Source organism: Brienomyrus brachyistius, chromosome 9 (genome assembly GCF_023856365.1).
Source record: "Brienomyrus brachyistius isolate T26 chromosome 9, BBRACH_0.4, whole genome shotgun sequence".
Taxonomy (NCBI): Eukaryota; Metazoa; Chordata; class Actinopteri; order Osteoglossiformes; family Mormyridae; genus Brienomyrus; species Brienomyrus brachyistius.
The window spans coordinates 6002075-6022139 of record NC_064541.1 but is presented as its reverse complement, the minus strand read 5'-3'; the positions used below and the strand labels follow the sequence as shown (position 1 = coordinate 6022139).

General features: G+C 42.0%; 1 protein-coding gene across 1 annotated transcript in view; it reads right to left on the bottom strand.

The window, feature by feature from the left end:
* LOC125749121 (A disintegrin and metalloproteinase with thrombospondin motifs 16) overlaps positions 1–19485 on the bottom strand; it is a 42566-nt gene extending 23081 nt beyond the window's left edge. The window contains 10 exon segments of the mRNA XM_049026035.1: positions 684–837; positions 2873–3010; positions 3387–3492; positions 6145–6304; positions 7002–7085; positions 8715–8917; positions 9347–9584; positions 16989–17317; positions 18623–18722; positions 18861–19485. Coding sequence (XP_048881992.1) covers positions 684–837; positions 2873–3010; positions 3387–3492; positions 6145–6304; positions 7002–7085; positions 8715–8917; positions 9347–9584; positions 16989–17317; positions 18623–18722; positions 18861–19034 — 1686 coding nt within the window. The 5' untranslated portion in view covers positions 19035–19485.
* Between the last annotated feature and the right edge of the window lie 580 nt (positions 19486–20065).

The following is a 20065-nucleotide window of genomic DNA, read 5'->3' as shown; positions in this document are numbered from 1 at the left end:
TTGACTAATGATATAATCAGATTGAACCAGAGTGTGTATTTTGTGTTCTATAATGGTTGTGATGCCTTCAATGAAGATGCCTGCAAGTGATTTATGAGCATATCTAGAAAAGTCATAATTCATTAATGTGTAAGTGCCTAATGTAACTCGAGCTGGTGTGCAAACGTAACACGAGGACTGAGACTATAAAAAAGGAACAAGAAGTTTATCTCAAATGGTATCACTAGACTAAAAGCTCCTTTGAAGTCCATAACGTTATATGTATAAATTAATTGTATTGTAGGAGACTACCGGAATCTACAACAACACTCTAATTTACATATACAACAATGTACATTATATGATTAACTGCCCCAGCATAATCACATCATATAGGTTAACACATGTAATGATCCTCTGGGTTTGAATCAATGAAAGACGTTCAACGAAAGAACACACATGTAATTCATAATTACAAATTACACCATGAACTTCACCAGCGATCCCATTTCCATCCCCCCTCAGTCTTCCCAGCTGGACAGAGCAATCAGTATTCCACAGTCAATCCCATCCTCCTCCGGCATTCCTCTGAAGCTGGGGCAATTAGCCTGAAAGGCACATTCCGGGGGGGGGGGGGGGGGGGGGGGGGCGGGGGCGTACCCCCCGCCTTCTTCCCCACGCAGTAACCGGGCGGGACCCCTCACCTTCTTGAAGTCCAGGTTGCAGAGCTTCGCTTTCTTCCCAAACTGCCACTTGCACTGCGTGTCGGCATCGTACAGCTCTCCGGGTAACTTCTCCGGGAATACATACTCCTTCACTGACTGCGGTTCGTTCGAGAGACAGGTTGCTTGTGTGGTACTGGGGGTTAAGGGCAGACGATCATTCGTTTATGGCCAAAGAAAAGGCTGGCCATTTGTTTTTTGCACAAGGTTGTCTATTTCTCCAATATATTAAATGCATTATATACATTGTTTACAATACAAAAAAGATACATACAGTATATTGTAAATGTAAAGAACTGATAAGCAATTCAACAGTCATTCAATATTATTCAATTCAAATACGATATGATTTGACTCAGGTCCAATTGGATATAATTTAGGTCAATTCCGTATTTATTGAGGTGCCCAACTTTTGACGTAACGGCACCTCAGTAAGTAAAATCATATTCAATAGGTTTCTTTTTTCCCCAAAAAAAGTTATTGCATTACTTTGTACTGCAAATCTGCAATCAAAAAAAAATCTTAACCTGAGAAGCATTACAGCAGTATGTAGTAAAAATGAAGTGTGTATCCATTGCGGCTTTATAGGTATAAAAAATATGGCTATTAGTAAAAATATTCTTGTTTTGCATTTAAAATTAATTTAAAATAACTTAAATAGCGGCAGTTCTATTCAGATGTTAGTAAGGCATTTAAAACCAAATTAGCATGCTCGCTATTTGAGGCACTGGCTTTAGTTTGAGCGAAGCCTCGCTCTGCGACACTGAATCCTGCTCCGGCCTGGAAGTTTCTTGTTATATATTGGGAAGCAGCTGAGGAATATATACAGTCGGTATGTCTGTCTTTTTTAGGATTTTGCAGACAGCATGTTAGTCTTTTCAGTAGATAATCCTTATCCCGAAATCCCCTGGCATTCCCTACCATACCCACAACCTGCAGTATATATCTTACACTAGGGGGAAAAAAAAGCTTCTTTGAGAAGCTTTCAGGGGTCACGGGATGCTGCTGGACATTCCAAAGATGTTTTTTTTCCTTACACAGACTCAAAACAAACACCACACAGTTAAAAAAAAATACACAACGACTGCATCGACCCCATTAACTCATGCCTGGCCTGGCTGCAGTTTTGTCTTTATGTATGAACATTTAAGACACATTTGAGATGTATTGCATGAGCAATGCTTGATATTTGTTTTTAAAGTTTTCGCTAGGGAGGTTACTATTCAAAAAGTCATGCAAAATGTTTCAGAAACAGAGTGTTGGGCTATTTTAAATCCACCTATTAAAATGTTCCATAGAAACTGGAAAGTAACCATGAGATCAGAACAATGTTTCGACACAGAAAGGAAACTGGCTATTCACTGAGGAGGGCTGTAACTCATACATGATGGACTGTGATTTTTTTTCATACGCAAAAGGTAAAAGCAAGCAAAGAAGGTTAAACATCTCAAACATAAGTGATTCTGGCTGCAACGCAGCCAGTATTTCCAGGGGCTTTAACGGTGGGTCCCAGTGCTCATGTTTAATATAATCCTGACAAGACTAAAGGGAATGAGGTCATGATGCTTTAATAACCTAGTGAGGAAATAATGTGTCTCCATAAGTGACTGATGGTATACTTCAGAGATACTTTAACACGTCGGTTAATTTAAGGGCTGGGGAAGGCCTATCAGGTTTCATCAACATTCTTGCAGACATTAGCTGCAACACCAGACAAAGTGGAGCAGTATCGAGTCATATGTCAGCCAGTGCTGCGCGTTTAAATAGCAACGCCATGTAGCCCCTTCTTTCAAAGATTACTCTGGTGTCTGGACTCTTACTGGAAGCCTAAATGCATGACCATTGGAAACAAATTCTCGCTGAAGGGCACGGTTGTTAATTTCAGCGGTCATTATTTTTTCCATGTGATGTGTTTGCCGCATGATTTATTGAGAGCTTTTCTCAAAGTACCTATTATAATGTTGCAAACAGTTATACAAATAGCTCAAATATCATCAAGAGAATAGTTACTACACTCTAGGTAACTAGATAAAGAGACGTTAAAATATGTACTCTAATTCTTAACCTCATTATATGTCAAATATAAAACTAGTACAGTAGCAACATGTATAAAAGATAAGTAAGGATGTTCTGTGAAATCAATTTAAGCAGTGAAAACATATGTAGCACACCTTAAAAACTTGCTAAGGTACTGTCTGCTGCAGGCAGACCATGAGAAGATTCCATTGTGGCCAGCGAGTGTCGGAGACATAATGTTGCCCTGAGACTTCTTGCAGACATTCCCCTCTCCATCGTGGACCATTCCGAAGCTGCAGGAGGACAACCGTGTTCAATGAGTGCTGCAGCCAAGGTCAACCCACAGATCAAACCAGAGCAACCAACAGTATAGGTTTGACAATACAAGGAGTATCTTCTATACTGACTGATCACCTTGCCAAGTACAAATCATACTCTTACGATGCTCCAAACTATTTTTCCCTGACTTATAAGCAATTTGCAGAAGAAGATCATCATTCAGGAATGCCAGCATCACATTTTCTAGAAGGTTCATTGTTCAGCATATGTGACAGCAAATACATGGCTGTTAACTGTTATAAAAATATTGGCTACTGCTTAGGTGACAGGGGAAATGGTGACTGACAGCTTGTGACAGAGTCAAGCCACTGAACGTTGGAAGACTCTTACTTGTGTCCTGACTCATGGGCAATGGTGAAAGCCAGACTCAGGCCAGTGTCTTCATTGATGGTGCAGCTCCTGTACTTGCTGCACATCCCACTGATTGGTGCAAAACCTACAGAATCAGCCGAGCCAAGCACTTCACCATAAAGCTTTACCAGACAACATCTGTGTTTAGGAAGTTTAGGAAAAGCACAATTCCATTCATCTATCGCCATACATTCCTGCATCTTTTCCTTACTGAATAACCAAAAAGGTAAAAGCTTTAAAGCTGAATTACAGACAGTGTAAAAATAACAAGGTTTACTGTGGTGTTATTTTTTCAGTGTTGTGAAATCCTGTGAAAATCCAAAGTTTTTAGTGTGACCCAGATTAAAGCCAGTAAGACACCTGAGAACCACCTTGATCATCAATGTCTGTGCTGTAATGCCAGGTGTCGCATGACAGGTTCTGAAACAATTTTTGTAACTTTACTTCTTTAGCGGCTCTGACCTTCTTTTGTTCAAACACACACACACACACACACACACACACACACAGTCTGGTAATCATACGTTTATGGGGACCGTTCATTCATTTCTATAGGAAAAATGGTAACGCTAACTATGACAACCTTAACCCCTACCCAGCTCTAACCATAACCATAAGTAACCAAGCAAAATACAAGAGTTTTTGCATTCTTAGTTTTTACATTGCAGTCATGGATTTTTATAAAATAGCATTTTATAAATTAAACTGGTACCCATAAAAAAATGGGTATTCATCACATTGTGGGGACATTTCGTCCCCACAAGGTAAGGTATACCTGGACCACACACACACACACACACAGACACACACACACAGACAATCTGGTAGATAATAACACCTGTACTTTGTATTTCACTGTAGTCTTGTCTTAATGTATTATCCATCCATCCATCCATTTTCCAAACTGCTCATCCCACTGGGCGGTGGGGGGGGGGGGGGGGGGGGGGGGTCCGGAGCCCACCCCGGAAGCAACTGGCACGAGGCAGGGAACAACCCAGGATGGGGGGCCAGCCCATCGCAGGGCACACTCACACACCATTCACTCACACATGCAATTTTAGCAACTCCAATTAGCCTCAGCATGTTTTTGGACTGTGGGGGGAAACCGGAGTACCTGGAGGAAACCCCACGATGACATGGGGAGAACATGCAAACTCCACACACATGTGACCCAGGCGGAGACTTAAACCCGGGTGCCGCCCCTCTTAATGTATTATGTAGTGTAAAAAAAGACACTGAGTGCAAAAAATCCAAAAGAGAGGTACTCAGTTGTTACCAGCCGCAGTAGCTTACTGATATGGATAGTCACTGTACTGCTGTTACTTTTTTACTCTAACTGGACTGTTCTGACCTCTGGAAGAGCCATTCTAACTACTGATGCAGTTTAATCACAGATTTTATGGCAATGGGTCACATACTTCCAGCCATAGATGTTGCTATTAAACTATTAATAATAATTGATATTTTATAGATCCCCTTGGAGAAATTCTCTGCATGGCTTCTCCGTGACAGCAAGCTGGCTGTGAAGGGCAGCCACTGAGGGGTTAGGGGCCTTGCTCCCAGACCTGCAGATGTGCTGAGGCTGGACTTAATCTGGCAACCTTCTGGTTGCAGGCACAGAGCCTTACCCACTGGGGGGGTTAGGGGCCTTGCTCCTGGACCTGCAGATGTGCTGAGGCTGGACTTAATCTAGCAACCTTCTGGTTTGCAGGCACAGAGCCTTACCCACTGGGGGGGTTAGGGGCCTTTCTCCCGGACCTGCATATGTGTTGACGATGGACTTAATCTGGCAACCTTCTGGTTGCAGGCACAGAACCTTACCCACTGGGGGGGTTAGGGGCCTTGCTCCCAGACCTGCATATGTGTTGACGAATGACTTAATCTGGCAACCTTCTGGTTGCAGGCACAGAGCCTTACCCACTGGGGGGTTAGGGGCCTTGCTCCCAGACCTGCAGATGTGCTGAGGGTGGACTTAATCTGGCAACCTTCTGGTTGCAGGCACAGTACCTTACCCACTGGGGGGGTTAGGGGCCTTGCTCCCGGACCTGCATATGTGTTGACGAAGGACTTAATCTGGCAACCTTCTGGTTGCAGGCACAGAGCCTTACCCACTGGGGGGTTAGGGGCCTTGCTCCCAGACCTGCAGATGTGCTGAGGATGGACTTAATCTGCCAACCTTCTGGTTGCAGGCACAGAACCTTACCCACTGAGTCACACGCTGCTCCACTATAACCTGCAATTTGGGAAATTTTCAAATATCATCATGTGATATGTTTTTGCAATATTTATGAAGCTGAAAATTTAGACAAAACAAACTATAGCCAAATAGAACTGTTATCGACCAAGAAAATCTATCAAATAAGTTGGTGGTGTTGTCACAAGACACAAAGCCTTGCTGACAATATCTCTTTTGTTGAATATCATCTCTGTAGAATCCAAAATACTATTCTAAAAAATACTAGGCAAATGCCTTTTTGTGCCTGGTTCTACTAAATTGCCCGTAGGAATGCATGTGTGACTGAATGGTGAGTGAGTGCGCCCTGCGATGGGCTGGCCCCCCACCCTGGGTTGTTCCCTGCCTCGTGCCCATTGCTTCCAGGATAGGCTCCGGACCCCCCGCGACCCAGTAGGATAAGAGGTTTGGAAAATGGATGGATGTATGACTATAGGTAGCTATCTGCATTGCGTCAAAGAGTCTCGCACGAGCTGTGTGTGGAGTCTCAGTCAGATGGGCTACCCAGGGTGTCGCATGGCTCATTCTTCCAGGAGCAGATATCCAGGCCAGTAAGCAGGATAGCGTGATCATGTCGCCGCCCGTCTCTGCCGCCCAGCCCTGACTGCCACTGGCAGAAGCTGTTCAGGGTGTGGTCAGCATGGTGATTGATGGCCAGGCCGTCCTGAGAAAGGAGGGGGGGGGGTGAGGCAGGAGTAAGTGTTGGATCAAAGGGCTGCCTTATTCCTCAGTCCCATGCTTTATTAAGTGAAAAACTGTCCATGAAAGATCAAATGAACAAGGAGAGACAGGGGAAGACATCAGTAACTCAGAGCTCTGTGCTACGGTTCAAAAGTCAAGCTAATACCTGGTGAGTGAGAAAATAGAGGAAGCTATGATCCCTGCGAGTAAAGGCCTGGCTAATCAAATGCCGAGCCTCCTGACTCCTTCGGGCTCTTAAACAATCAGGCACTGACACGCATGAAATAACGTCTGGCGGCAAGGCAGCAGAGAAGTGGGAAAACGGCGGCATTTTTCTCATTCCTTTGCCATCTTGAGAAGATGAGGTCCATGAGCAGGACCCCAGAAGGACGGAAAAACAATGATGCTCTTTTAATTCACCTCCACAACCATCCATAAAACTCAAATATTACCTGGCTCAGAGTCAGGGCAATGAAGAGCTAGTAATTATATATGACCATGCATATCCTTTTCTTTTACTGCAATTTCTGTCTGGGATTTAATATCAGTTTGCTCTCAATAAACAAATTACTCAGGGTCAGATATGTGAAAGCTAATGGTGGACTGCCCCATGCCGTTTCCAAGAGTCAAAGAAAGGCGACCTCCTAGTTAAAATGGTTCCCAAAATCGGGATGCCATACCTGATCCTCGTCCAGAAGAATCAGACCCACTAAAACAATGTTGATGTCACCTCCTATTGTTCCGTCCTTAAAAAGGGTTGAAACCTAAAGGAAGAGGCAGATGGGAATGGGAGCCTTATTGATCAACATCTTGCAAAATAGGTCATTCGATCCAATTTCATGTTGCAGACACATAAATACTCAGTTACCACGATATTAACCTAATGAACCAGATGCGGGGGCTTTTGTCAGTGATAAGCATCTCCTCAATCTTAAATTTTAATCTTGATGACAATGAAAGTTTTCCTTCTCACTGACTGTAATGCCACTGGCATTTACAGCACGGCGTATTGTATGCATTTTGTTGAACAGAAACACATGATTTAATTGTTATAGCTGGAACCAGTGAATAGGGAACAATGAATGCAAATTTACTGAGGACTTCTTAAGTGTCGCAGAAGGCCAGAAGGGGAGGGAAACTCGCCAGCGCTTCAGCCTGCCCCTGACACAAGGCACTAAATTACCTTTCCAGAAACCGACACCACGATGGGAGCTGGTTCTAATAATCAAGCCTCCATATTGCCGTGTTTGTCTTCGTTGACATTAGTCATTTTTTGGAAGCACCAAGTTCATTTCCCCACGTAATTGCTACAGAGAACTGATGGAGTATAAAAATAATGATGAGGAAAGCACTCCGCTAAGGACTTTCAGATACAACAATGCTGACTCTACCCACCTGAGGTTATTTAAAACCAGGGACCCATAATGCCTATTAACCTTTACACATGTGATTTATATCATTCACCTTTGTCACAGCCAATGTACCTTCATTACATTTGACCTAGAAGATCTTTAAACCCTACCTGCAGTCTCTACATTTTCAGTTTCAAAACTTATGTCTAAAAGCTACAATCGTCTTCATCTCATTTCAATGGACAGAGTTGCACAGTAACAAAATTAAAAACGTCTCCATGGATTGTCTATTCAGCAGAGATACATATCACTCATATGACTGGGAAATTACACCACATCCTTATTTCCATCACAAAATATATTTTTGAATCTAATGCTGTGGAAAAGTTTTTACAAATGTGTCACTCAGTCCCTGAAAACAGGGCATGCTGGGTAAGTGTTATTTTAAAATGTTTTTACACAAGTTTATTTTAGGGGTAATTCGTTAACAAATATCCCATTTTGAAAGCTATTAGATTCCCACAATGCAAATCCTAATGAAAAGACCCTTGGTAAGATAGCCTTCAGAGTTGTGAACTGAAGCTCGGGCAAACAAGCCCAAATACTGATAATATTTTGATTGACTGGCTGTGAAGCAGACGATGCAACCAGAAGCTGTTTCAGAAGCACATTTTAGCGGCACGTTATTTACTTTTGGCTTATTTTTAGCTTATTTTTAGAGTTGTTATGTTTCTCTGTTTCTCGGCTGCTCTTGCACAGACTTGTGACAGAGACGCAGGCCTGGCTCCCATATACAGGCTGAAAACACGTGGCATCTTCGCAAAATGGACTTTAAATAAAAACATGGAATTTGGGATGTTGAGGATCTTAGTACCCATGGTACCTCATTACCTAGATCTGGTGCCTAACAAGAATTCGGTTCACTATGCTATAGTATAATATAGTACAGTGTAGTATAATAATTTTGTTATGTAAATATAACATGGCAGTGATCTTATACTCTCAGTCTGAAGTGAAACTCGAATGAACACTTGAACTTACCATATTCAGTATTGTCAAGACGTAGGTGGTGATGTTACCATGGCCGTGATTCTCGATCATGCTTCTGTCCACCACCACCAGAGTTTCCACGTTCAGCTTCTGTTGAGCGTGAGCCTTGAATGTAATGGATCTCTTACCCCTAGATGTGCTTCTGTATTCATCAGGAAATATGTACATGTTTTCTTCCGGAGGTTTGGGCATATCTGGTAAAGGCAGAAACAATGTTAATATGAATTTTAGTTTTCTTTTTTTATTATTATTATTATTATTATTATTAAAAGAAACATAAACACGAAAGTTTTAAATGTAACCTTGATCCTTGTTCTCTTTCCTAAGCTTTAAATATCTGCCAGTTTTTTTGAGAGAAATCAAACTTGCCCTTTAAGTGCTGAATGTCAATAAAATCAGTGATATCATGTTGCAACTACATGGTGACAAAGGAGTGACAATTAAGACCTCTGTTTCAAACCTTCAGCCTCTCTCAAGAGCCTCAAATGAATGCTGTCTTCTCATATCAGGTCAACACACAATGAGAATAAAGTGTTCAAGTAATGTGACAAAACGTTTCTGTTTAACAGTGCGTAACGTGAGTGACTCTGGACAGGGGAAAACCAAAGACAATGCTTACATACATTTCTTCCGTCTTCCACAGTAGTGCTGTTTATCCTGGTTGCTATGGTGATGGTCCTGGTGATGCTCTTGCTCTTTGGGGCCGTTGTTGAGCGCCGAGCCGCCCAGCATGTCCGTGGACCTCTTGTACAATATGTGGGGTTGGTGACCGGGGGGGGCCGTGAAGTTCCCTCTCTCGGCTAGGTCCTGTGGAAGGGGCCTGATGATATAGTCCACCTCCTGCGTCCTAATCAAACCTGACTAGAGGAAAACAAACGTATATTAACTCCAAATTGCCATGTTGATGTCACTCTATACACTTTAATGGACGTACAACATATCTTTACCCTCAGAAGAGCAATACGGACCTTAATAACCACTGACAAAAAAAGAATTTGTTAGGGAACACAGCTTATACATTACTTTTAAGGAATAAATGTTGCCAAACGAATCAGAATCCTTTTGTTCTCCAAGTACTAAAAGTACACGGAATTTGATTTGATGCAGGTGGTGGCATGAAGTATATAAGAAGAACAGAATAAAAATGAAAACATAAATAGATATGTGCAAAGAAATAAACATAAATAAGTATGCAAATGTTATAAATAAAGGTGATATAGCCAGGTGTAGCATAAAAACAGATCTGAGGTGTATACAAATAAGCTTAGTCAATAATTGAAATAATTGAATAATCGAAATAGTCAAGAAGAATATATATAGTTACAGTGGGTGGTTAAATATACAAAGATCAGACACAGTGTGATTATTTTGGCAGCCAATAGCTTGGGGGCTAAAGGCTGTTTGGAGAGTGATGACCATTGTTCTGCACCAGACATATTTAAAGATATCAATGGAAACCAAAAGGCTTGAGCCATTTCCCTACATATGATACATAAGATGATGTTTTCTTTTGCTGTGGTTAAGTCTTTGAAAATACATATGAATGCCGTCCGCCGAGCTTTAGCAAAACACAGAACGCCATGGGAAAGTTCCCGCAGTGTCCCATGCTGGACTGGGAACTCTGTGTTTCCCACAAAGGAATTTTATTGGGCAGCAACCCCCCCCCCTCCACCCCCCACCATGTCCCCAGACAGACAACTGCATAAGCTTCTCACAGTGTCGGACCCCAATAAAATCTCTTTATCAAGACTTTATAATGGAGCACTAAACCAACACACTGCACTAAGCTCAGTGAGGACGACATCTCTGCGGTGTATGTGAAAAATATACTATACATACTTTTTAGAGAAGAGTGACTTATAAATAATACAATACTATAAATCAGTGACCAATTTTCACTATTTAAAAATCCAGCACAGCAACTTTAGGCTGTTGGACACCTGTTGGAGAACAAGATGACAGAATCAGCACAGTCGCTGTAAATTATGACTCTGCTGCATGCTCAGTCACTGATGTCCATGTGTAATGAGAATCGTCCGCTTCTCTGTTAGGGACCCTGCTGTTTGCCATGCGTGACACGAGGCTGAGGTCGACGCTGATAAGAAACAAAACAAATTTCTCTTCCCCGCGGAATCTGGTGATCAAAGACAAGAATGCACTGCAACTAAGGGTTCAACTGGATCATTGGAAATGCTTTCTCTGCATATCGTTTTGGATGAGAAACTGTCTCTGAGCGTTATTAGCCACAGCCTGATTTTTCATCAATAGGATATTTATCATGGTTTTCTATTGTGTTATTGAAACAAAGCATTATTGTTGAATGCCCACAGCTGGCATTTGGGGGAAAAAAAAAGTCGGAAGATTAACCAAAAAGGCTTTCTGTAGAACTCCGTACTGCACACAATGGACCTTTTTTTAACAATCCCTAGTACCTAGAGTCACTTCTTTGTACTGATCTTTAAGTGTAACACTAAAAATATAACTTCCTAAACAAATACGAAAAACTGAAAATCGGAATTTGATTAGCTTTCAACATCTGCATCTGGTGACAGAGTAACTGTGATGTGTTGTGCATCTACATTTGGTAGAGTACAGAGTAACTGTAATGTGTGGGTGTTCATAATCGATTAAACAGTTTTTGGAAACACTGCACGTTAGCTCTTTTATTACAGTAAGATGACAGTGATCGTTATACTGGCTGGGCCCTCGTGCGGCGATTGTGATGATGGGTCGGTGGCGAGCACTGGATTAATGAGGTACTGCGCAGACTTTACGTGTCTCGGGACTCTGAACGAGCCTCGTTCTCTGGGTCAGTCCTGCCAGCATAGGACCCTGAAGCGACATCACTGTAAATAATCTGAGCTTTCAACCCTGTCAGGGTCATGCTTCTTCCATTCCCAGAGACAGTGCCTGGGTAAACGCCAACACAATGGAAAAACAAAGAAGAAAGCCCTCTCGCAATATGACATCATCCATGGTCCCATACATCTCCAATCACTCACTCATCAGAGGACGTATGGATTGTAATGTTGATGCTGGTGAGTGTGATCAATCAAGAGGGCCAAGGTGAAACATTATGATGCGTATCGCTGGTTGTTTAGGCAATAAAGGTTCTGTTCATTCTTTCTTGCTTCTTCCACCAGGGCCTGAACAGATCTGTCCGGCTTCCTGCCCACATTACGGGATGCACAGTGAGTGCTGCCCATCTTATGTTCAATCAGGCCTGCAGTTTCTGCCACATCACCCGACTCGTGCCTCGCATTTACTGCCTAATATGCATTCAGTGACCTATTAATTAGATACACCTGCTTGTAAACAAGCAGCCTTCTCCTCCAAAGAGCCAATCAAGTGGTTATACTTGAATATAAGCAGAACATGGAACAAGAGGGTACAGTCACTGTTCACATTAGAGTGGCTAAGATGCCTTATCTAAGTTATATTTGTCAATGCAAATAAGAAATTGTCAGAGACTTGCCTGGAAAAATAATGCTTAAATAAAACAATAAAAATCTTGAATGTGGTGTGATTGTTGGTGCCAGATGTGCTGGTTCCAGATTCTCAAACACAGGCATCTGCCTAGCATTTCTACACACTACAGTGTCTGAAGTTTACAGAGAATGTGTGTGCAGAACATCAATCACACAATTTGTCAACCCTTGAAGTGGTTCTGGAGACAAATGTGGGTCCTACCTGGTACTAGGCAGGGGTACGTAATACAGTGGGCAGTATGTGTATACCTTATTCTATAAACTGCAACAAATGAGCAACAAAAGGCACCCTTTTGGGGATGGTCTTTATTGGGGGGGGTCCTGTGTGGCTTAGGGCTCTCTGTGATTAGATGATCGCTGGTTCAAATCCAGTGCTTGGCTTAGTTACTTGAGCAAATCCCCTGAAAAAATACTCTTGGGGATCTAGATGGATGGCTCACCTTGTGCTCAAACCCCAAGCTCTACTCTCACCTCTATATATATCTGTGCCTAAAGCAGTACATGATGCCATATGTGAAAAAAACACATTGGAGTGTGTCTGCACTTGCCGGGCCTTGAGGTGCTGGAGTGGAATGGCCTGTAGTGACCTTGCAAAGATTGCCTGCTCTGTACTACTGCAAAGCAGCTTTTGCTATTCTTTCCCTCCATAGCCGCTTTCCAACCTACATCCAAGCTCAGCAATTTGAAACAGCGTCGTACTGGCCCTTTAAGACTGGGCTGATGGCTCACCCAATGGATTATATTCCATGTGCTCCCTTCCCAGATGTCAGACACCTAACCTCTGAAGTAGGAGGATGATCTCCGTTGTACATCATAGTACTGCTTTTATATGACTTTAATGTGTACTCTTCTTAATATATATCATGTTCGTTTAATTTGTGAAAAGATAGAAGTACAGCATATCTAACAATCTTGTGAAATTTACACAGTGGGCAATAAATACAGTAAGATCAAAATAACAGATAGAACATCCTCATATTTAAAATATTACACAGCAGAAGGAATCAGCTTTGTCTCATGGAAACATGGGAAAACAAACATTTGCACTTGCTGATGTGCTGTGATTTCCACTTTTCACCAGCTGGAATGGAGCACTTTCTCTCTCTCTCTCTCGATCTGTTTCTCTCGCTCTCTCTCGCTCTCTCAGACAGCCCTACCATTATAATCATTCCCATATCTCTCGCTTGTCCTGCTAGATCCCATCCTGAGAAGTCAAAGCTGATTAGCGCTAACAGCTGTGCAGGAACTCCTGGGGGGTGGAGGGGGAGGAGCAGGAGCTGTACTGCAGGTGCCCCTGCTGCTAATGTTCACAGCGCCGAGGAGCTGCCCGTGTGTGATAATGTCATCACCTGGGGCTGAGATGAGATGAGGATTAGTTCCCTGTGTGAGGGACCGGACCCTTTCCAACTGGGGGCTGCAGTGTGTGTGACTGTAAACAACATGGGGGTGGGTGGGCAGGAGGCTTCATTTCTCGGTTTGAACCTCTGATGAATATTCATGATTTTTTTTTTACAAAAAACACAAAAGTGGCACAAAACCAAACCTACAGAATCGAATTATGGAATATAATACCAAATGGAACGAGCACCAATGATGCATGAAATATTTTTTTCCTTATGTACTAATTTAACAATAATTTGAATAGTCTGAAGCCATGGCATTTTCCAATGAAGCAAATGTCACACCAGCAACATGAAAAAAAAAATCACCCCAGAATAACATGAAGCATAATCGAACGCTGAAATATATTACCGAACCAGCCAAAAGTATAGTGCTATTCCTGAGTACAGTACTGAGCATGCCTGATTCATAGAATTTCCTGCAATTCCAACGGATCTACCTCACCCGAAGTCTCGTTCCTCAATGAGGAACTAAATTAAAATCAACCGTCACCAACTGCTGTTTTAAATATCATCAAATTACATGCCGTGTGCAATGAAGTGCAAATAGCAGCCGTAAAACCTTAGCAGGCTGAGTGAAACACTACCTGAAAAAAGTGGGCTGAGTGAGAGGCGAGGTTAGACAAGCGCCAAACTCCGGCACAGTCCTCGTTCACAAAAGGAGCACGGAAGAGAGGTGGATCAACAGGGCACGTGGTTTTATAACCTCTAATCATATTAAAAGGCTGGATAAAGAATAAAGTGTAAATGTTCTGCAGTCATTATCTTAAGCAGTGGTCCTCAAGCGGTCTAGCCTCAGGGCCCTTATTGCTTTGGCCACAGCCCAAATTTGTCAGCCTCGATGGCGACACTAGAGCCTGCATACCTGGTTGGCGATGGAAAAATGGGGGGGGGTGGGGGTTAACCATATACTCCGTGATCCACTTTCTCTACCTACCACTTATTTATTCTGAATCTGAAATCTGAATCTGAATCACTTGAGAAGCACTGCTCTAAAGTAACATCAGATCAAGTATTAATTACAAATCCCAGTAACTGTCTGTAGTACTTTTCATGTGCTGTTATGTACACTATACTGGTAGACAATGAGTTTAAACAATTACTGAACATGCAGCTTGACATTAGGTTAAAAAAATAAGTTCCCAACACTATTCCCAACAATAAAACAATGTCTAACAATGACAAATAGCCAAGCTTCAACAGGACTGACCATGTTTACTTCTAATTGGCGACTATTTAGCCTTATTTTCCATCTGCAGTACACACTGAGTAGACAGTTTATTAGGCGGGATCCCTTCATAGTACCAGATACCGGTCTCTCTTTTACCACCAGAAACACTTTAAGGGGTGAATAGTTGTGTGTTTGGAGAAGCCTTTCTACACATCAGTCTCATACTGAGCTGTTATTTTTGCACAGGTCTCCTTCCTGTTATCTTTAACGAGTCTGACCTTTCTCCCCTGACCTCTGTCATTAACCAGGTGTTTCCAACAACAGAACAGCCACTGACTGGCTGTTATTGTTTGTCGCAGCATTCCCCATAAATTCTAGACACTGTAGCGTGAGAAAATCCCTGCAAGGTGGCAGGAACCAACATGCAGGGAACCAACAATCGCACCATGTTCAAAACCACATAGCCCAAGCATCACATCCATCCGAAGGCTAAGCCACACAGTGACTGGATCTTGTGACCCTCGCTGTCTGCTGTACACCTTCATTTGCTGTTTGGAAAAGCAGGTTGTTTGCGATGACACGCTGGTATAGCATGGGCAGTGGTGGCTTAATAGGCTTTGAATACCTGACCAGCAAAGTGCCACTGAGGCCCTTGGAGGAGGGTACCAGCCTTAAGCACTGCTCCCTGGCTGCTGAATTAGCTGTCCCCTGCTATGTCACATATGGGTTATATGCAGAGGACACATTTTGTCGTTGTGCACTGTGTGAACAATGACAACTAATCACTTTCACTAACATACTGGCCACTGAGTGTATATAACCAAAGGATGTCATAACATTAAACTGCAGCAAAATCTCAAGGAAAATGGTTGCGTTTGGACTGCATTACTAATGCATTGTGTACATTGTATACAACTGACTTTGTAAAACAGGCAGAAGCTGTTAGCACTGACTGAGGCCTCTCTATATGCTTGGGCCTTAAGTTCGGACTGAGAGAACCAAACTAAATGAATAACTTTATCCATGTGCCTCTCAAATAACTGTTGACAACTGCACCCTGGATACAGCATTATGTCTTGGACGACGTAGCTCCCAGAAGGGAGAAAATATTGCATTATGGAATGTAGATGAGGACAGTTACATGTTGTTAACTCAGCCTTTTATTGAATTGATCCAGAGCAAGCCAGGAAACATGCTTCACGACAGACGAGACTGCAGCAGCCAGCTGGAAGCCGACAGGGTGATGGTTTCGGCGGTTTTGGTGGCTTTGCTGGTCCCCACCGACCTACATTAGACGACATGGTGGAGGCTGACTGATCAGTGAGTATCGCTTTCTACCAACAGTCAGAATTCCATATCTCTTCCACCTCTGGCACTACAAATGCAAAGAAGTGTCCAAGCGCAGCTACTCGACTGTGACGCTCCATTATGCAAGGCCCTGCTCTTCCATGTCATCTCCCGGACTAAGACGTTCAAAGTCCACATTTAACTGAATAGAGCATTCTGGGCTGCTGTGCTTAATTCTGCCTTGCACTCTGGCAACCTTTAAAACTCTGCTCACTCAAATCATTGACATCTTCCCTTACTGCCACATAAATCTTGCTCTGAGAGGACACATGCTTATACTGTACAGAACACGAAAAGGCATCATAATTCATGCTTTTGACTCAAATACTTGGCTCGCTGATTAAACTAAGCATTAGTTTAATCAGCCAAATTCTACCACTCTATATACAAAGGCAATTTCACTTGTACTGTTGCATTTAATAATAATGAACATCACATGTCTATGTATTAAGATCTACTACAGAATACATAATAAAAATCATGTATCCGAATGATGTATCTATTTAATAACACTCAAGTAATTAGCTAAATGCATCAATAAATGTACATATGTACAATATATCCAGGAAAATTGTCCACATCCTTCCAATACAAGTACACGATGTTCATTTTCAACCTCTTTCCAGCACAAGTTAACTAGATGAAACATGTAATGTGATTCCCTTCCTTTTAGATAGTCATGTGTCATATGGTTGATAATGAGAAATAGCCAATGTGTGTTTTTGGCACAATTTCATTTTGTTACAGGCAGTTACAGTAGGGTTGTTCCGACATAGGCCTAGTGTGTGGCAGAGGAGAGGTGAGAGACAATAGGCACGTCCACAGCTCGTCGTTTGCCGACACATTTGTCGATACTCACCATTCCTGCGCAGGTAGCTAGGGCCACCAGTGAGTCAGCACTCGACCTCAGGGAACCCTGGTAAAAGCAGTGGTCATCTTCCCGGTAGGGCAGCGAGTTCTTAGTGCCATTTTTCCCCAGAGTCTGGACTGTAAAACCAGGTGCTAAAAGGCCACCAGCAGGCCGCACTTCCAGGTGAAACTCCCGTCCCAGTCCGTGCAGCATGAAATGGACCGTCTCTCTCGGACTAGTACCATTCGCTGACCGTTTCCTCCTATGATGGTGGGCGACCGCGTGAGAGATGTACCCCCCCTGGGAATCCACTTCATATGGCACTACAATATCAAACTCTGTGGGGAATCAGGCATAGACATCCATTCATTTATTATGTTGTCAGCAGAGCCTGGAAGAACTTGTGCTTGTAAGGCAAGACAAAGCAAAATGTAATCAGGAATGCTGGTGAGGTTATGACTCTAATAATTAAAAGAGATAAAGGAGAAACATGTGCTTTTAGTCAGTTTTCATATAAACTCAATATGGCCACAGAAATTGAAAGAGTATGTTCGGGGTTAAAAAGCTAAAAATATATAAAAAAGAGAAATCATAGTACTTCATAAGCTAGGTTTGATTACACCAAATGTTAGCAATTAGTATATGAAAAAACAAGTCTTTTTTCTTCCTTATTTATTTATATTCCTTATTTTTTTCCCTTTTAAACCAGTAACCAGTATTGTTATTAATAGAAAATATTATTTTACTCACCGTGCTTAATTCTCTATCATTTCTGCAATACCCTGCATAGTCTCACAGTGCATAAAGCTAAAGGTAATCTTATTTGATGGTTCCCTGAGAAATTAGCTAGGGTGGAAGGTACACTGAGGAACGGGGGTGATTTAAATAATGCGGATCCACAGGCAGAGCCAAGCTAAGAGAGAATGCCTTTCTATTAAAAAAAAACCCGTGTCTCTCTGGTTGTCTGACGTGCCCAAAATAAACGTTTTAGGAGCCAGGATGGTGAAGTGATGACAGGGTATGTCTACTGTAATTCTTACACTCCAATATCACAATTTAGTATACACCTTGGTGTTAGAGAACTGCAAAATGTTTATTGTTATCAATAATAATAATAATAATAATTATTATTATTATAATAACCTAATTATTTTTACATAATTATACAGACTCGATTACATATTCCTTCTTCATTATTTAAATGCTATGTTCACAGACGGGGCAATTATTGATTTCAGACCCGTGTTGTCAGTAAAATTCTTAAGTAGGCGAGCTCCCTCTAGTGCAAAGCCCGCAAACTGCAGCCGGACGCTGCACCACAATCAAAACTTACGTGGAAACATGAAGACTTTATTTTACTTCTTTGCAAAATGTTAAGTGTCGCTAGGCACGTAAGCATTTATGATTTTTTAAAATTTATTTACAAATTTTTATTTAGTTTTTGTTTTTACGAACAAATAATAGAAAAATGCTTTAGGAAATTATATAGTACTCTCGTCTGTGTTTACATAGTAGTATGTCTGTTTAGGATTATTAATCTAAACATGGTACGAAGCAATGAAAATGTGTATAGAATTTTAATATTAATCACGATTTAATATCAATCATCATAACACACAGAGATATTGTGGTTTGCCACTCACCTGTAGTATGTGGCAATTGCATTACTTTTAGCAAGGGTAAAGTCGCACCATTGTTTTCCTTAGCAACAATTCCAAGTGTACTCGGGGACCATTGATGGCTCTGTAAAATATACAGATTTATGCATGCACGCAAATCACAATGTAACTACATATGCAAATTTCGGCAATTTTCAATAGTGCAATACTTCATTTAATGTATAAATGCATATGACAGTGACAAAACAGTCGCATTTCTCACCATGGAAAATCCTAGCGTAAAAAACAGCTGAAATAAAAAGTGAAAGTGCAGGACAGACATATCTGCTGTAAATGTAGGGTCATTCACGTCGTGCTTCAGCGGTAGGCGAGTAAACTTTACACTGCACCCCGATGACACCTTTCCAAATGCAAATGGCCGGTCGGACTGAAGCATCAGGACTGAGTGTCTCAGGTGGTTTTCGGTCCATTTAATGTGATCCCTAATCTGGCATCACTGAAGTAACCAGTTTCGCTGCCTCGAGTTTCACTCATTACTGAGGAGCTTTTTAGTCAATAGAAAATGGCATTTCCAAGTCATATTCATGGGCAGTTTTCGTTGTTAGATCTCATAGCTGTTTTTTTTTCAGTTTGAAAAGCAAAGTTTTGTTTTCAGTTATTCCTCTTAGAAAAACGTGGATTTAACCTTTTTTGTCGATATTAAAAGGGAACACATCCGCTGTTCAGTCTTTATTTAGTTCTTTAGCATGGCTCCAGGCTTTTGTTAATCCTTCAGCTGGTAATGACCGCTGATAAGTGTCATTTGTGCCCCGGCTCCCGGCTATCCCCAGCGCATTTGTGTGAATGATCCCACTCTTTCTCACTGAAGCGCACTATCTGTTCTCAACCAGCCGGCTTTTTGTGATGGAAGTGAAGAGTGACCAATCAGGACTCAGAGCGCCTGTCACTTTGTCACGTTCAACTACTTATTGTGATGGCTATGTAAACCGACCAATCAGATCTCATAGCGCCTATGCGAGGAGAGGGTGCTGCGCAAGCGAGCAGTCCCAGCGACACAACTAGCAGCAAGATGAGATATGTTATTCGTTCATGAACTCATCCATGTATATTCCAGCTGGAAATCAGCTGCTTTGAAAGTCAGCGTGTTCACTTGGCAATAATATCATAACAATTTTGCGCGTTCAGATAAACATAAATATGTGGCTTACATATAAATTACACTATAACCCGCCTTTCCTTGACTTTTTAATGTAACAGTTCGCAAACCATGTGAAATATGAAGTTACTGCTGGCTCCCTCTAGAGGTTTTGAGATCAGAGACGGCAGAAACATCTGTCGGGTCTCGAGATCTTAACATTTGAGAATCGCGCTCAGTCATCTCGTTTCTGCATTGCATTGGACTACAAGTATCTTAAAAGCCTAGAAGTCCTACTCTGCGAATCCAAATAGCCTACTGCATATGAATTT